Source organism: Podarcis muralis, chromosome 15, assembly GCF_964188315.1.
Source record: "Podarcis muralis chromosome 15, rPodMur119.hap1.1, whole genome shotgun sequence".
NCBI classification, from domain to species: domain Eukaryota; kingdom Metazoa; phylum Chordata; class Lepidosauria; order Squamata; family Lacertidae; genus Podarcis; species Podarcis muralis.
The window spans coordinates 28,330,727-28,348,225 of record NC_135669.1 but is presented as its reverse complement, the minus strand read 5'-3'; the positions used below and the strand labels follow the sequence as shown (position 1 = coordinate 28,348,225).

General features: G+C 41.2%; 1 protein-coding gene across 7 annotated transcripts in view; it reads right to left on the bottom strand.

Annotated features, from left to right (window-relative positions):
* ARHGAP32 (Rho GTPase activating protein 32) overlaps positions 1–17,499 on the bottom strand; it is a 203,648-nt gene that overhangs the window by 87,171 nt on the left and 98,978 nt on the right. For 5 of the 7 annotated variants that reach the window (XM_077919218.1, XM_077919220.1, XM_077919222.1 and 2 more), the window contains exons 3-5: positions 17,333–17,424; positions 15,977–16,018; positions 15,526–15,610 (exon numbers count right to left, since the gene is read on the bottom strand). In XM_077919218.1, the coding sequence (XP_077775344.1) occupies positions 15,526–15,610; positions 15,977–16,018; positions 17,333–17,424 (219 nt within the window). The remainder of the gene's footprint in view (positions 1–15,525; positions 15,611–15,976; positions 16,019–17,332; positions 17,425–17,499) is intronic. The other 2 variants (XM_077919219.1, XM_077919224.1) reach the window with 1 other exon arrangement.

Genomic DNA, 17,499 nt, shown 5'->3' with positions numbered 1-17,499 from the left:
ACTAAATATTTTGAGAAATATTAAAAAAACAAAACCTTGGCATGTTCATGCATGCATGTGTCCATTGTCAAAAACAACCAATGGGCAGCTTCAAAGCCACTGCTCTCCTTTCTTAGAGATCTTTAAATTAAGACTTGTACCAGAAAGCCCTTCAAATAAGAGGGCTGTCCTCTATAAAGCAGAACACACAACCACCTTATATATGCCACATTGCAGTGGTCTTATCTGACGGTTATCAAATAATCAACAACTATGCCTTATATGGGTTTATCCTATTTTACACTCAAAATCACCATACAAAATAGGTTGGCCTGAGATACAGTGACTGGAGCAAGGGTACCAGTGAATCTGAATTCTGGTGCTCTGTCCACTGTATTACACAGGAATACTGATTACTATTGCTAAGTCCCGCTGCTGGTTTTCATCAGGAAAAGTAAATATGCTTTTCCCCCCCAACTATTTTCTTTCACATGGTAGTAGCACCAGGATGTTTACTTTGACTATTATGCCTCAGCTCCCCCAAAAGGTAACAAAACTATGCAGCTAACTGCTCTTCTTTCATAACCTCACAATAACAAATCAACAAGCTAAAACAAGAATTCAACAAACATTACTAAAAGGAAAGGGGGGGATCTTCCTCCTCCCTATTACTAGAATCAAGTCTTTTTCTAATGAAATCAAAATGTGATTTCACAAAATCATAGAATTATGGGGTCAGAAGGGATCCTGAGGGTCATCTAGTCCAACCCCCTGCCTGCAATGCAAGAATCTCAACTAAATCATACATGACAGGTGGCCATCCAACCTCTGCTTAGAAACTTCCAAGAAAGGAGAGTCCACCACCTCTTGTTGGAGTCTGTTCCACTGTCAAACATCTCTTACTGTCAGAAGGTTCTTCCTGATGTTTAGCTGGCATCTCCTTTCTTGTAATTTGAATCCATTGTTTCAGGTCCTAGCTTTTGGAGCAGGAAAAAAACAAGCTTGCTGCATCTTCCATGCGACAACAATTTAGCTATTTCAAGTCTCCTCTTTATCAGGGTAAACAAACCCAATTCCCTCAATTATTTCTCATTAGGCTTGGTTTCTGGACCCTTGATCATCTTGATCACCCTCTGCTGCACACACACGTGCAACATCCTTCTTGAACTGTGGTGCCCAGAATTGGACACACCTGGACAGACCAGGTGTGGTCTGAGCAAGACAGAATAGAAAGAGACTATTACTTCCCTTGATCAGGAAACTGTAAGCAGAAGTTCCGTGTCACTACCCACAAAAGAGTTAAATCAGCTCTGAAGTGGTTGCTAGGTTACCATGCCGTCTTTGCAAGAATTTACTCCAATGAAATCATGCTTCTATCTTATGCATCATCAGAGAATGTTATCCCATGCAGTTGTGGATGGCAAAATGAGCTCAAAACCAAACAATATTGTGATTTACAAAAGTCTACTCACATAATTTTATCATTTCTGCACAGTTAGCAGATACATTCAGTGACTTTCATCACAAGATGAACATTATTTCCATATACAGGTGCACACATAGGCAGTGTTAGAAACTGAGATATAAAAGCTAGGAGCTAAATGGCACCTTAAAAACCTAAGTTATAGGCACAACAATGGAATGTATAAAGGTAAAGGTACCCCTGCCCGTACGGGCCAGTCTTGACAGACTCTAGGGTTGTGCGCCCATCTCACTCTATAGGCCGGGGGCCAGCGCTGTCCGCAGACACTTCCGGGTCACGTGGCCAGCGTGACAAGCTGCATCTGGCGAGCCAGCGCAGCACACGGAACGCCGTTTACCTTCCCGCTAGTAAGCGGTCCCTATTTATCTACTTGCACCCGGGGGTGCTTTCGAACTGCTAGGTTGGCAGGCGCTGGGACCGAACGATGGGAGCGCACCCCGCCGCGGGGATTCGAACCGCCGACCTTTCGATCGGCAAGTCCTAGGTGCTGAGGCTTTAACCCACAGCGCCACCCGCTTCCCATAATGGAATGTATAGGTGCGCTTTTTTATAACAAGAATACAAAGCTGAAATGAATGAACGGCAGCTAAAATATTATGTTCATTCCCCACATGATTCTAGTCCTTCCCCTGCCCACCTCCCTGATATTCTTAAGAGGGTATCTTCTCCAGTCTTCAGAGAGTAGCTGGAAGTGGGGAGGCAGAAAAAGGTCCTCCTTTCCTTCCACTCTGCAGTTTTAATCTGAAATCTTAGGAACAGTACTGTGCCCAGAACTCAGAAACTGCTTGTGCAAATGAAATTAACTGTTGCAAAATGTGCCTAGAACAATGGGAGTTTTGAATGCTGCACATAGGATTCACCTTCATATATCTGTATTATACAGACGATTGTCCCAACATCTAAAAACAGTAAGCGTACATGTCTTCAGACTCTGAAATATTTTATGCTACTCTTCTAATTGCAAATTCCTTTATTCCCTGCAAAACTAGTATGACTCAGAACTGCCATTTCAGCACCAAACCTAACTTTAGCCACATCAAATCTAACCAGAATATTTCAGAATAAAACCTCAGAGCAGTGGGGAGAAATCCCTGTTCCTCCCACTTTCAGAGTTCAAACAACCTAGTACAGCTATTGCTTTCTATAATTAACTGTTCTTTTCGCCTGCACAGAGTCAAAACAAAGTCCTATATATGCTAAGGTTACCAGATTTTTTTCAATGAATCCGGGGACACTTTTCAACTTCAATTGGTTTTGTATGGGGAGTGATTTGTAAATCCGAGGACTGTCCCCTGGAAACAGGGACGTCTGGTAACCTTAATATACACACACTTGGTGGTGGGTTTTACTCAAAGCAGTTTTTCCTTAAAAATAAAAGCATATCAAATAAGGGTACAATTCATTTTTTTCAAAATATGAAAAGCTGATCTCTTAGTAGCCTGAAGCTACAATCCTATGAAGGTTCCCCTATGAATAAGTCCCACTGAACTCAGTCAGACTAACTTCTGATGAGACAAAACTATGATCAATCTGTCCATTTAATAAAAATCTTACTTCTGTGACTGGAATCTCATTTAATTTTAGAGATGAGTAAGTTTCACACAATGACTATGTTAAGACAATACAGGAAGACACAAACTATGCCTTATTGTCAGCAAGAGTACTACAACACGTTGCTAAATCCTGTCCTAGTGTGAGTAGGACAACATACCACATTTTACTTTTTATTGTATTTATTACACTTGCATAATGCCCATCTAACCAAATTCTCTGGATAGGTCACAAACTATTAAAAATACAGAATACAATATTAAGTTCAAAAGATTTAAACACTAAAAGCAATTATAAATAAGTAAAGATAAAGATGTTGTACTATTCTATTGTTGTTAGCCGCCCTGAGCCCGGCTTCAGCTGGGGAGGGCAGGATATAAATTATTATTATTATTATTATTATTATTATTATTATTATTATTAAGGTAAAGGACCCCTGACAGTTAAGTCCAGCCGCAAATGACTCTGGGGTTGCGGCGCTCATCTCGCTTTACTGGCCAAGGGAGACGACGTTTGTCCACAGACAGTTTTTCCAGGTCATGTGGCCAGCATGACTAAGACGCTTCTGGCGAAACCAGAGCAGCGCACGGAAACGCCATTTACCTTCCCGCCGGAGCGGTACCTATTTATTTACTTGCACTTTGACGTGCTTTCTAACTGCTAGGTTGGCAGGAGCAGGGACCGAGCAACAGGAGCTCATCCCGTCGCGGGGATTTGAACCGCCGACCTTCCGATCGCAAGCCCTAGGCTCAGTGGTTTACACCACAGCATCACCCGCATCTCTTATAAATAAGTAAAGCATGTTAAAACCAACACAGACAGAGTACCTAAAAGAAATTTAAAAACAACAAAGGGAATAATTTAGCAGTAAGATCTAAAAGCACTAACTATAATGAGTACAGCTATTTTAAAGAGTCTGGGAGAACACATGGAGATAGACAATGGCTGAAATCAAATGCTCTTTAATATGCTCTTTTCCCCACTGTGCTGCAGCAGTTTCATTGCCAGAAGAGCAGGATATGTTCCCTCTCCTCCCATGAATGTTTTTGTGTTTTTCAGATTTCCAATTCACCTCAGCTGGATGAATTTGCTTTTGAAATTCCCCTCAGTTTTAAAAACATTGCCACCAACTCCAGGAGGCAGGAAAAAAACACCATACATATCCTAGTACCCCTCCATCTTGTATCATCTTGAATGATCACAATTACAATCTGTTTTGGAATGTCATCTGACCAAAAAGCAGGGTTTATATGTGGCAGTGATGGTGTCAGAACTTACTGCAGCCATGCAGATGGAGGAAGAAACTGAAGCCTCCAAACTAGACTTTTTTTAGTTGGTGAAAGTATGCAAATTTCGCTGGCCACGTGTACCACGTGGAGGTTCAAATGAATGGGACCTCCATGTAAATATGTCCATGATGCAAGCTCAACATCAACTCTTTGCACTCCCCCAATACATTACGGCCCCCGTGCTGGGGAGCCAAATAGCAAATAATGACTAGAACATAAGACTCGAGAGAGAGAAAATAAATGCAAGTGAGCAGACATGATGAACACAAAACAAAATGTAGAATTAAAGAGGAGGCATGCCTGACTAATCACCATGATAATGATGCTTATGTGATGTCCTACGGCTATTTTACAGGTAATGCTTCCCATCCACCCCAACCTCTCCATAAGCACACAGAGGGAGAAATTCAGCTCTAGCATTTCTTTTGCCAGAAGTATACAGGTTAGGAGGCTATTCCTTTGGCAGTGATCTGTAAAATGGTCAGCTTGGGGTCATTAGCTTTGCTTCCCACTGCCAAATAAGCTGCAGTTCTTAGGCTTAATAGGCTCCCAAAGCCCTTTTCAGCAAACTAACCAACAGGCTGTTGGCTCCCACTTAAGAGTGACAGCAGTCCTCCATCACTAGGGTCTAGCACAATCCATGCAAGCACTTTCTTGAGTCTCCTTTAGGTCAATTACTTCTCTCATCACCATGGAAACCAGTTCTTCAAGCTGCACCGTCAGAATTCCATAAGCCTCCAAACTCAAACCCAAGGGCTGCACAGTAAGCAGAGACAACGTCAGGATCACAAATAGAATCAGCCTTGAGAGTTAAAGAGGGATATAATTAGCCAGAAATGGAACTAAATGAATTTCTGAAGTACAAACCAAAAAGATGGAGCATCTGTATGATAACAAAAGAAGAGAGCTGGGAACTTCTAACTTGTATGTAGTAACTCATCAGTGTAAAAAGGAAACAGGAAGCAATCTTTCCGACCTTAGTCTTTCCTACTGTGTATTTTGGAACTAGAAACCCACAGTAAATTTAAAACAAATTTACAGATTACATTATTAAAGAACACATGCCATCAAATCTTTCAACAGTCAATGTTGGCTAGAGAATACAGGTGGAGCATTTGCCTGCCTGCCTTTGTTTTATGAAATGTATGCCCTGCTTTTTAACCCATTTTTCAAAGTGGCTTGCCCCTTGCCCATTGCTCCCAGCCATCTTAGACCTGCAGGCACTAGAACCACAGAATACAACAACCTTCACATTCTGCTGGAAACAGATGTGGGTACCAAACCAATGCCTCACTTTTTTGGAAGGCAGATACATTTCCTTCATCAGACAAATCAGCTCTCTTCCCCACATTCTAACAGCTTGTACTCAGGCAGCAACATCCATCATCCTTCACATGCTTGCCAGGGCTGATGAGCTGTAGTCCAAAATTTGGAAGGTGCCAGCTTGGAGAACAGGGAACAGAACCCACAGCTAGAATAGCTTCAGTAAGAGTGCCTCACTCCTCATGCTCCCCAAGCCTCATACCTCACCTTCTCAGTAAGTTGCAGTTGGTTTTTGAGAGCTGCCATCATTCGCAATTTTCATATAAATCGCGTACTGTTAGACCATGTTTCAGGAGTCACTTTAAATGAATAAAATTTTAGCCCTCAGGAGGTAAAGAGATAAAGTGTTGTAGACAAGTGTTTTAAAAATCTGCAGCTTAGCATTGTTATATGGGCACACACAGCTGCAAAAGCATCTCTATCACTCACAATCCTCAAATTCCCAGATACAACAGTGAATACAACACAACAGAGAATTGCTCTGATCTTAAGCAAACACACCAACTGTCCTTATTAACATCTAAAGCTGGGGGCAACCGGCTTTAATTTCAAGTGGAGAACATCCATGCTTCCGTCACATTACTCTGCTGGTGCAACCTGAAATTTATTTTATCTAACCTTAATTAGATAAAACTGAGATAAGTGTACAGGAGACAGCCTGTGATTCTATATTAAAACTGTTACAACCAGCACTTTGGGTTCAAGTTTGTTTTTTTAAAAACATGCCTTATGACATTCCCTCACTCTTCTACCCCTGCACACCATTTTTATGGGCCACCTAACCTGAATAAGAGTTTTGGGGCACACAAATGCTTCCTTGCTATTCTGGAACATTTTAGTTACTCCTAAGGAATAAGCACTGCACAGCTGTTCTTTTTGGATGATGTTATGTTTGCTTTTTTGCTACCTGCAATTTTTTTCTATTGGACATCTTTGTGGCACTAAACACTAGGTGGCAGTGTTCTACAAAAAATAGTGTGTGCAACTCTTGCAACATGCAGAATCATACATCAATATATTTTCTCAGCTATACCTGAGCAGGGCAAAATTGATAATCAAAAACGTAGCAAAAATTGATAATGTGCATCTGCGCATTTTGATAGTAGCTATTTGTCATGTAAAGAAGAAAGGAATTTTTTTCATGCCACAACATGATTTAGACAATGGTGGGGGCTGCTGCACTGCCCAGCCATTCAGCTTCTATTTGCGTCATTAGCTGGCCTGGATTCCCAGCTTTCCTGCTTAAAAAGCAAGTCTCTAACCCTCCTGGCATCAGGGATACAAGGCAAAATATGCAGGAACTATTCACATCATTTTGTGAGAAAGTAGCCTGGGGTGTATGGGGTATTAGGGGAGGGTAGTACATCGGGGGGCAAGGACATGCCATGCTCCTTCTGGGGTACTTTGTCCACATTTGGTACTCCACCCTGCACTCGGCTCTCACCTGTGGCTCTTAGAAGATGTCAGGATGCAACAGTGGCCACACCCATAGAAATGGCTTTGATTGGCCGTCTAAACCAAGTGAGGGTAGCCGATGAGCATCAAACCAAGAATGAATTAGGGACTTCCCCTGCATATGAAGATGGGCTCTGGCAGATCAAATGGACAAGACCGATAGCTGGTCCAACAGTCAAGAAGGTGGTTTCTGCACATGCCGTAGAGGGACGTGGGGGTAACTGGGGCTCGTCAACCTCGGAAGGTAATCCATCTGGGAGAAGGAAACTCTGGTCCTAAGCCTCTGCTGCCTTGCAGGATATCTTCAGAAGAACATAATGCTAAGGAGTAAACTCTACACAAATCCAGAGAAGATGGTTGGATGGCGTCTTGTACGCCTCCTTCTGGCAACTCCTGCAGCCCAGCTGGCACCAAGCGTATTTCTCTGCTTTCCTTTGAAAATCAGCTTTCCTTTGCACATCAGCAAGGCCAGGATGGAGGTCCTGTTGTCTGGGCAGCCCAGGACCTCTGTACGCAGTGCCCAAGCCTGAGCTCCGAGGAGGTCACTTTGGTGCTGATAACGCAACAGTTTGAGGCACACTCCGTTGTCTCTTGAGACAGACAGATGCCAACAACTTCCAGATGTCATGGCTTTCTCAGCAATTTAGAACATTGTATGATTACCATATGATCACATTAATTGCTGGAAATATGCAGTACCTGAAAAACAACATAGGGGAATCCCATCGTAATGAACCCCATCAGCAGAAGCCCTGTCCAAGGGCTTTGACTTGTGCAACGGGACTTCACTCTGTCCCCCCCCCTCAAAAAAATGATTGGAGCAGAACCCCCAGAACAGCATATGAGAGAGAGGACTATTCCATCTAGAAAGCTGCTTGAACAGACAGAAAATTTCAAATAGCACAACAATGACTTCCTCTTAAAATGCCACTTAAAATGAATTCCACTTAAAATCCGTCAAGCTGAGAGGCTCTCTTCATTTTGGGTAATAAGGGCACTAGAAAGACAGAAAATGTCCATGTGAGAAAATGAAGAGGGATTTCAAGTTGTAAGCATGCAAGATGGATAAGGTCCATGAAATTAAACAGCCTAGTTTTACTGTTCTTTTCCTGAAATATCAAGTGTGGATTTCCTCATTTTTTCAGCCACTGTCTGCTTCAACAGTGAGTCTCTCTCTTGAGTTACACAACTGTTCCATTTCCAGCAGTCTATCACTAAGCTTAACAGATATGAAGATATGAATAAAAGCACATTTTTTCCTATAATGTGATATTGTATGTTTTAACATCACGTTCTCATCTTTCCAGGCCTACATCTGTTCAAAACTATGTCTCCTTGTCAACCATTCATTTAGAGAACTGTACCTTTTGCAGAAACAGGCCAGTTTATTTAGCTGAAAACTCATTACAGTTTGCACATGCTTCAGGCTTTTACTACTCATGCCTCTTTAGCTTTCCATGCATAATGGGGATTTCAACTCCTTTGTTTTCTCACGTTTAGTCTAGGCTATATTTCACACAAAAGGCCTAAAAAGTCATGCAAGTAAACAAAGCTCTGTGCTTTAGAATGCCAAATGTCATATAAGCCAGACATTTTACAGAAGACTTTGAAATTTTAATGTGTTTTGATGGCACTATATGGACTGCGATATTGATTTCATGAGTTGTGGGACACTTTCAAAATAAATTCTAATGATTTTGTAGGTATTAAAGCCATCTCAGTTGTTGATTGTTTCTCTCAAGTTACAATACAGCTGAAGAAACAAAAAGCACTAGTTCAAGACACTGACTTGGCTATCATCTTGAATTCTGAGCTTCCTCTTAAGAAATCAGCCTGGGAAAAGCAGTTTTTCACAGTTTCAGAACAGCCAGATTAGTCCTTAACAGTGGGTCCTCAAAAATTAACCAAAAGAAGCCTCTTGCATTTCATTTTTGGAGAAATAAGCCTAGACAAATTCATGAAATGGAGCTTTGTGTGTTGAGTGCCAGGGGGCATGATCAATATGAGGTTCTTTACAGAAGAAACTCTCACTTCATTCACAAGAATGAGAGAATTTAGGTCAAGTGAAATGGACAAAGCGGTGTCAACACTTTGCCTGGGGGGTCTCTGGAGAATACCAACAACTCCACTTTTATTACTGTTAGGCTAAGGGAGATCAGCCTCATAACAAAATTGGTCCCTGAAATGCAGAATTGAAAAATGTTCCATTTCAGATACGTTTGTAAAAAATAAAAACCTTCTCTCATACCTCACCCCCCTTTTTTAAAAAAACTGTGCTCTTATAATTCACAAACCAGTATATTTATACCAAGAGTGCATCTGTTTATTACTTTTTGGAATGAAAACTTGTATAACAATATTCAGCCCTCTATATACTTCAGAGTACTGTAAACATTCAGAGTTTGTATCTCTGGAAACTAACATGAGCTTCATCTTTGGTTGTTTTCACGTGTTTTACACACACACACACACACACACACACACACACACACACTCCCCAGGCCTTCATATTGTTTTCTGGCCAAGAAACAAAACCTGGGTAGGCAGGACCACACGGATAGCAGTTGCTTGCATAGTTCCCACTGGCTCCCATTAACTTCTGCAGAGAAGAAAATGTGAAGCAATGGAGAGTATAGTTGAAATGGCACAGTACCTTTGACACCAGATACAGTGGTACCTCAGGTTAAGAACTTAATTCGCTCTGGAGGTCTGTTCTTAACCTGAAACTGTTCTTAACCTGAAGCACCACTTTAGCTAATGGGGCCTCCTGCTGCTGCTGCGCCACCGCTGCACGATTTCTGTTCTCATCCTGAAGCAAAGCTCTTAACCCGAGGAAATATTTCTGGGTTAGTGGAGTCTGTAACCTGAAGCGTATGTAACCTGAAGCGTATGTAACTCAAGGTACCACTGTACTGAGATTACCATGGAGTAAGTTTAGCTGGAGTCCCTCAATATTACAGACCTTTCTCCACCCACCCACACCTGTCATAACAATGAGCATTGTGGTAGCAGTTAAGAGAATTCAGAAGTTGTTGTAGTGGTAGTCTTACGTTGTGTTTGTGTATAAAACCACTCACATGGCAGAGTTGCAAGCTATATGTAGCTTTGTTCCCAGTGTCAGCAGTACTGAATACATTTTCTACAAAGACGGAGATTGTGTGTGTGTTGCAAAGTTGCCTTTGCCAGAGTAATGCCATTGTTTTACTCAAGCAAGGGCGTTACTTGGAGCATGAAAGGACTCTGTATGACCAACTAACCGATGTGCACTCTTAATCTGTGATCAAAGTTCTAAATAGATTGATTAATCAAAGGAGCTTTCAGCCCTACTACTGATATTATTTATTAAACCATGTATTGAAATGGAATGCAAATAGCATTGTGCCAAGATAAGTTCTGGACCATTTTGTTTCTTCTGTCTGTGCTCTCAGGCGTAGAAGTAAAAATGAATATTCACACATGTGATCTCTCAGTTGACACAAATTAGCCCTTCAGGCAGTATAGTCTGAGTATGAAAGCAAGAATCTGTACCCGCATAAAAACAGGCCATTGGAACAGATCTAAGGTTGGAGTTGCATTGCTACACAAAAAATTCCATTCCATTATTCACGGAATCCCTGGCACTGCCCATTATATGTGTGTATTATTGGTATTAGCAATGCCAGAAAAGCCTTTACTACAGCTCAGTACTGTTTTGATGTAGAATATATTTTCCAAACTTCTCAGTTTTTCAGCCAATATTTTGTTCTGCTTTTCTGCTTATAGTTTTTGTAACACTTTTTACATGTGCTCTAAGTTATAATGACCCATTTTGCAGAATGGGTCCAAAAGTGTTCTTTCTATGCTGGCTCCCAGCTGACCACAATTAATGAACTAGGAACTCGGCTTGGGAATAGTTCTTCCACACCACAGTTAAGCAGTTCATAGAAGCCAATAGCCAATAACCGTTTTGCAAATGGGAAAGGAAAATAGGTAATCTTCTGAGTCAGCTGTTGTTGGTTCTGTTGTAAAAGTGTAGTTTTCAATGCACTGAGTTGTATCCAGCTAAGTTCTACTCTACATACTGAAAATAATGGAGTTAAGTAACTCTTGTTCATTAACTTCAATGAGAAGGAGCGCTGGATACAAGTCACTGTTTTTATTGACTTTTCTATGTTTTATGTGAGCTGCTTTGGTATCTTCTGCAAAATGCTAAGTGTTACAAATAGTCTTTTAAATAAATTAAAAAACTGAAATCATAAAATCATAGAAGTGTAGATTTGGAAGGGACAAGAAGGGTCATCTAATCCAACCGCCTACAATGCAGGAATCTGAACTAAAAGTGATGTGAAAAACTCATGATGGTGCTTTTTACTTCAGATATTACCTTGCGTTTATAGATATCTTTGCTCATTTCTGCCACCTCACATATGTATTCCTATTAATATGAAATATATTATATGAGACTTAGTATTGCCTCCCCAGGGATGTTGTTATACCTTTATGTTTGTTTGTTTCTGTTTATGTATTAAAAAATGCAATGAAATTGTTTTTTTGTTTTTAAAATAGCTCCTGTAGAGACGGATATTGGTAAGGAATTGGTATATGAAAACTGTGAAGCCTCACCTTTTTTGCTACAAATAAATACGTAATGTTTCAAATATTAATTACCCATAATTAAAATTCTAGCCCAGAGAGGGCAAAAAGCAATAGCCATTTTCCTACAGCCAGATCTGATAATTAGTCTTCTCCATAAGTGGATTCACAGCCTTTCTCCACCTTGTGCTATGATACTGTCAGATGTTGCTGGCTAAGTGGGGTTGAAGACGGTCAGTATGTGAATTAGATACTTGGTTCTTTGCTGTGACACACACTGTTGATAATCCGATCTGTAGATTTCAGTTAGTATTGATGTAACGTTTCCCTACAGTGAAACACATAACAGTGAGAGTTCTCAAATTGTTTGGAGTACCCAAGAAATGGTTGGATTTTAGCATGTACAGTACTACCCTTGGATTCAAGCACTAGTCCCAGACACATTAAGACTCTGTCAGTCTGATCATACAGCATAACTGGATAATACCAACTGCTCAGAATACTGTAAATCAAAAATGACATTTTTGAAGGTATGCCAGAGGTATTCCAGATTTCCTGTTATTGTGTTAGAATTCAGAGTCTAACCATTTCTCTTGATTCCAAAGTCTGACAGCTTTTCTTGTAGTCTTAATGTTACAACAGAAAACCGGTTATAATCATGAACAGTTTCTAGGCTGAGTAGGGAATTGTATAAAGCCCATCTCCCGTCTGTTGAATATTCTTGTCTACGGCATCACACTGTTTGTGTGTATCAAATAGTGTATCGGACAGAGGCCAGGGCAGGGGGAGTGCAATCTTTACTGCTGCTTCCTGAGCTCTCTGAAGGCCCAGGTAGCCTCAGTGGCTAAAACTGCCTTTTGTTTGGTTCACCAACTACAGCCATTCCTGAATAGGGATAGCCTGACCACTGTAGTCCTGACCATTGTAGTCCATGCAATAGTAGCCTCAAGACTGTAATGTGCTCAGGAGGCTGCCCAGGAGGAGAGGAGCTGCAAGCAATTGGGAGACTGTACCTGCGTGCAACCTGTATTTGCTTCACCCATTTCATTCCTTTCCTGGATCTGGGAGTCAGGGGGGAGGGGAGCTTGTCGCAACAGGAGAGGGAGACACCCATGCCTCTTGGTCTCCCTCTTCTTCGGCTTCTGCATCCAATTATTGGCTTCTCTCTGCCACAAGACTCTCCCTTCTAAGCCCTGTTACTCTTTCAGCTTCTGATACCTCCTCTTCCCAGTCTTCTCCCTCTTCTCCCTGTGACCACCCATCATTGTCCCACCATCACTCCTCAGGCTCTGAGCCTTCTTCCCTTGGGGGTTCTCCAGCCAGTTTTGCCCACCACTCCTCTGTGTCCATCCGGTCCATGACACAAACACTCACCAACAGAGCAAACTTAAGTTTATCATTTGAAGAATGACCTTTTGGCACACACTGTAAAATCCACTAGCTCAGTCTTGAAAGATTAATGCAATAATAAATATAATTTACTCTCTCAATACACTGGTGAATTCTTGCTCTTGACAGCAGCAAAGCACATCCTATTTCTGAAGGGATGGTATTCCAGTAAATTTTGTGATATGCAGAGCTAACTAATTTTTAATCCCAAAGCAGTCTTACTGTTCAGTAATTTTTTCACGAATAAAGAGCTTTTCATTTCAGAATATTAAACTAAAATAGAATACATATGCTTCATGACTTTATTGATGGAAACAACATTTTAAAGCTTGATTTGCTGAGGCCTGTTTAAATACCTTCAGTTGCAAACCAAGACTTGAATGTCAAACAGAGTGGGGGAGGAACCATATTGTCTGATTTTCTGGAAAATATTTTTATGCATTCATTCATTCATATGCTTTTTTTCTAGGCTGCCCTTCACCCAACAGAATCTCAGGGCGTGCACAAAATACCCAAATCCATCAAGTGTTATTATTCCTGATTTTAGAAGAAAGAGCAGCAATTATTTAACCTATACCCTTCTTTTTGTTTGGGTCCCCTATATTTCATTATATATTTTGTTAGTGACTAATTGTAAACATGTAAAACATCTAAGAATTCATGTTTGTAAAAGTAATTTCAGTCCTACCGACTTGCTTCAAATTCAGATGTTGCACCCCAAATGTAAGTAATCATGCAAACAACAACACACCAATAGCCTTTTCCCCTCCATCGGTTAATAAAACAATTTCCATTTTCAACCCACATTTAAAAGTAACACTGAAACAATGTAACTGGCTATGCTCAGATGTCAAGCTAAACCAGTGGTGGGGGACCTCCAGCCCATGAGCTTAATTAGGTCCAGTAGAGGCTGTTTTCCCAAACCACCCTCACTTGCCCTACACTTGATGCCATATGTGATGTCAGGTGTGGGGCATCTAAAGACCTGGCTTCAAAGGAACAATTGGGAACTTAAAGGGCATTCCTGATTGTTCTGCGGCAAGTGGGGCTCACTGACAACACAGATCCGCTGTTTGGCACTGTCCTCTGGGATCGGCTGCATGGGAAACTCCCCAGGGCAGTCCACAGAGCTTGCTCTCAGTGCCAATCAACTGACTGGTGCAGAGAACCAGCACCTTTGATCAGCTGATTGGAACTGAGAGTAAGGCCCACTGAAGTTTTCCATTGGCAGGTGTAATTTGGACTGCCAGTCACAGGGTGGGGGGAACCATTCGCAGGTGCAGTTTGAATATAAATCACACCTGGAAACAGATTTCAAAAGGCCTTGCTGTAACTACTGATCAACTGATTGGCAGTTACAGCAAATCCTTTCAGCCTCGTGCTGTCTTCCCAAAGTCAGTTAAGCTGTGTGTTATCCTAGAACTCTCCCACCACCTTCCCCAAACTGGGAAAATGCTAACTAGGCTCTGAGAAGGGGGCATGAGGACCCTGTCAGAGCCCTAACACCTCCTTCCCAGAGCCTCACTTACCCAGCTTCGCAAAGACAGTGCAAGGACTAGGGAGGCGGGTGTCAAATGTTGCTGAGGGAAGCCCAAAAGGGTCTTGAGGGCCACTTGTGGCCCTTGGACCACGCATGGGAGCAGCGTGATCTAGATTCAGCTTCATTGGTTGGTTTAGCTTTAGCAATATTAGGAACAATGAGTAATTGGGAACTTAGCAAAGCTTTTAACCAAAGTCCTATTTAAGCTATGTTTATTAAAAGTTGGAAAGTGTTTAAAAGCTGTTAAACAAGGAGCAAGATCACAATTAAAAATCCATTATCAGAAATGCCAGATAATATTCAGAAGACTGCTTTTATGTCTCAAGACTGTGATTCAACTCCCTTATACAAGCCATTTAATCAGTCAGGATGCACAATTTTAACACTTTCAATAATAGCTTTACTGTGGAAATATATGTTTAATGCAGTGGAAAGATTCAGTATTCATGTCACCTTTAATGAGAGTAGAATAAAAAACTCAGATTTAGATTATTTGTTGCACATTCCTGAGTTACATTTAACAGTAAACACTTATTCAAAAGGGGGCCAGAACTGATTTCAATTAGAAACACAAGGGCACTTTAAATGTGCTGCAGAGTCCAATAGTCACACACTCACCCCATTATTACTAGGAAAAAGAAGATCACACTCATTCAAATATGTGGAAGCAATAAAGATTCAAAACAGGATTGCCCCAATCCAAAGAAGAATGGGAGAATGTGAAATGCACAAACAGAGGCAGGAAGGTTGGAGGGAGGTTGCAAAACAGTCAGAAGATGTAAGAGTAGGACCACCAGTGGGTGGGCGTAGACAACGTTCACAGCCTGTGGACTGTGAACATACATGTTCCCTAATAATAACATGCTTTATAATAGAGCTCGCCAAACTGCATGTAGTTAACTAATGTCAGCTTAACAGAAAAATGCCATTGGCAGGAAACTCACCTGTATATTGCCAAAGTCTACATTTTCATAATGGAAGTGTGCACATTCTGCCATCTTTGGAAAGTGGCCCTTGGTAAAGGATAACCTGAAACACAAGTAACAGATGAGACGTAGAACATCACAGCAATTAAAGTTCACTGCCTTAGTTAGATACAGGTTATACCAAAAGTATTATTAGGATACCTAATAATCCCAAGTAAAACAAAACAGGGAGTGCTGTCAATGTGACACAAGGAAGCAGTGAGGAAAAGAAGACTACAAGGAATGCAAACTGTTAAGTTTCATCTGTCCCAGGCTTTTAACAGAACAGTGCATTCCAACCCACTGAACACCAGTGCCTAAAGGGAAGATGCAGGGACAAGGTGTTCATCCTCAAATGCCATGGGAGAGGGGGTAGTCAAGCAACATGGGTGCCCTTACACCATCAGAACAAATGAAACCAGAATTTTACCTGTGAAAGGAATCACAGCCCATCAGTCCAGGATTGGTAGATCTGGGGGAGGGGGCAGGAGGGGTAAGAGAATTTTTTTAAAATTCTTTGTCTAGTTTAAATCTTATGCATCCTAAGTGCCTTTCAAGCATCCCAACTGCATAAATTTTCTGGTGTAATGAGGCTATATTTAAGCAGGTGCTGAAGCTGGCTTTACCTCCTAGAGCAAATATTCCGGTTGTGAAACAAGAAGATTGTGATCACCACTCACTCTTCCCATGGGAATTTAAGAGGGAAATGAGATTTAGCATCTGGCTTCTCCCTACTAGAAAATAGGGTCATCAGCTTTTCTATGAGAATCAGCAGATGATAGATGGGTGTTCTGAATAAATCCATCTATGTTGGACAGCCCTCTGAACCGTAAATCAACATTATAGCTAAAGAAGGGTCAAGCACAAATCCAGCTAGCAGATTATACAGGCCTGCATTCTGCTTAAGGCAGGAAAAACAGAGGAACAAGCGAACAAAATAAGGGAAAGGAGGACAATCAAAGATATAGTTAGCATGGAACTTGGAAGAAATACCCCCCCCCAACTTCTGTTAATAAAGGCAAATCTTTTTTCTGAATTAATGTTATAGACCCACTTCATTCTTACACGTAAGAATGATATTTTAAGTTTATTTTAGACAACATGTCATACCACACAGATTAAAGAATGCTTATCTGTGGCCTATTTTGATGCCTGAAATATAAATCAGGGTTTGCTGTTGCAAGCTGGTTAGAAACCAGAAGGGAAGAGGCAAACCATACTTTATGCTAACCACAGTTTAGTGTTATGTATCATTTGACAAGATCATAATTAGTTTATTGCTCCATATGAAGCTTGAGTCTAGAGGGTTGAGTAGACAGAAACAAAAGCAGACAAGCAGTTTTAACTCAAGTTTGTGGAGATGTAACCATTAGCCATGATTAATGACACTTAAGAGAAAGTATTAGCGAGAGGAAGGGAGTACATGACCCTAAGGCCCAATGGTTAGAGACTAGCAGCACCAGGTCATATTGTCGGATTCAGTTCAGTCATTATTACTCCAAAACAGCTGGTAATAAAAGATTACTTGAAGGAATTGTGGAGAAGGGAGAGGAAGTGCATAATTGCCTGTTGTTCTTTCCTAGTTTTCAGCTGTAACAAGTTAAGAAGCACTGAAAGTGTGGGTGGGCTCTCAGCTAATATGAACCTGTTTCCTGTTGCCTTTGGATAACACTAATTTGTTTGTTTGTTTTTAAGCACAACAGTAAAAAATTGACTGGTACCTTGGACTCAACCCCCGAGAGCCCAGAAGCTACAAAAATGACAATGATGAGACAAAGCAGCTTACTTTTTCACATTCTTCACTTTCATGCTAGCTGTGCTGCCACATGTCCGCAATGGTAGTTCTCCTGAAATCTCAGGGATGTCTGCTCCTCTTGCCTGGAGGGGAAGAAAATAAAAGAGCAAGAAAAGTTCAGATGCTTTTAACAGTAAAGCCTTGTCAATTCCCAAGAG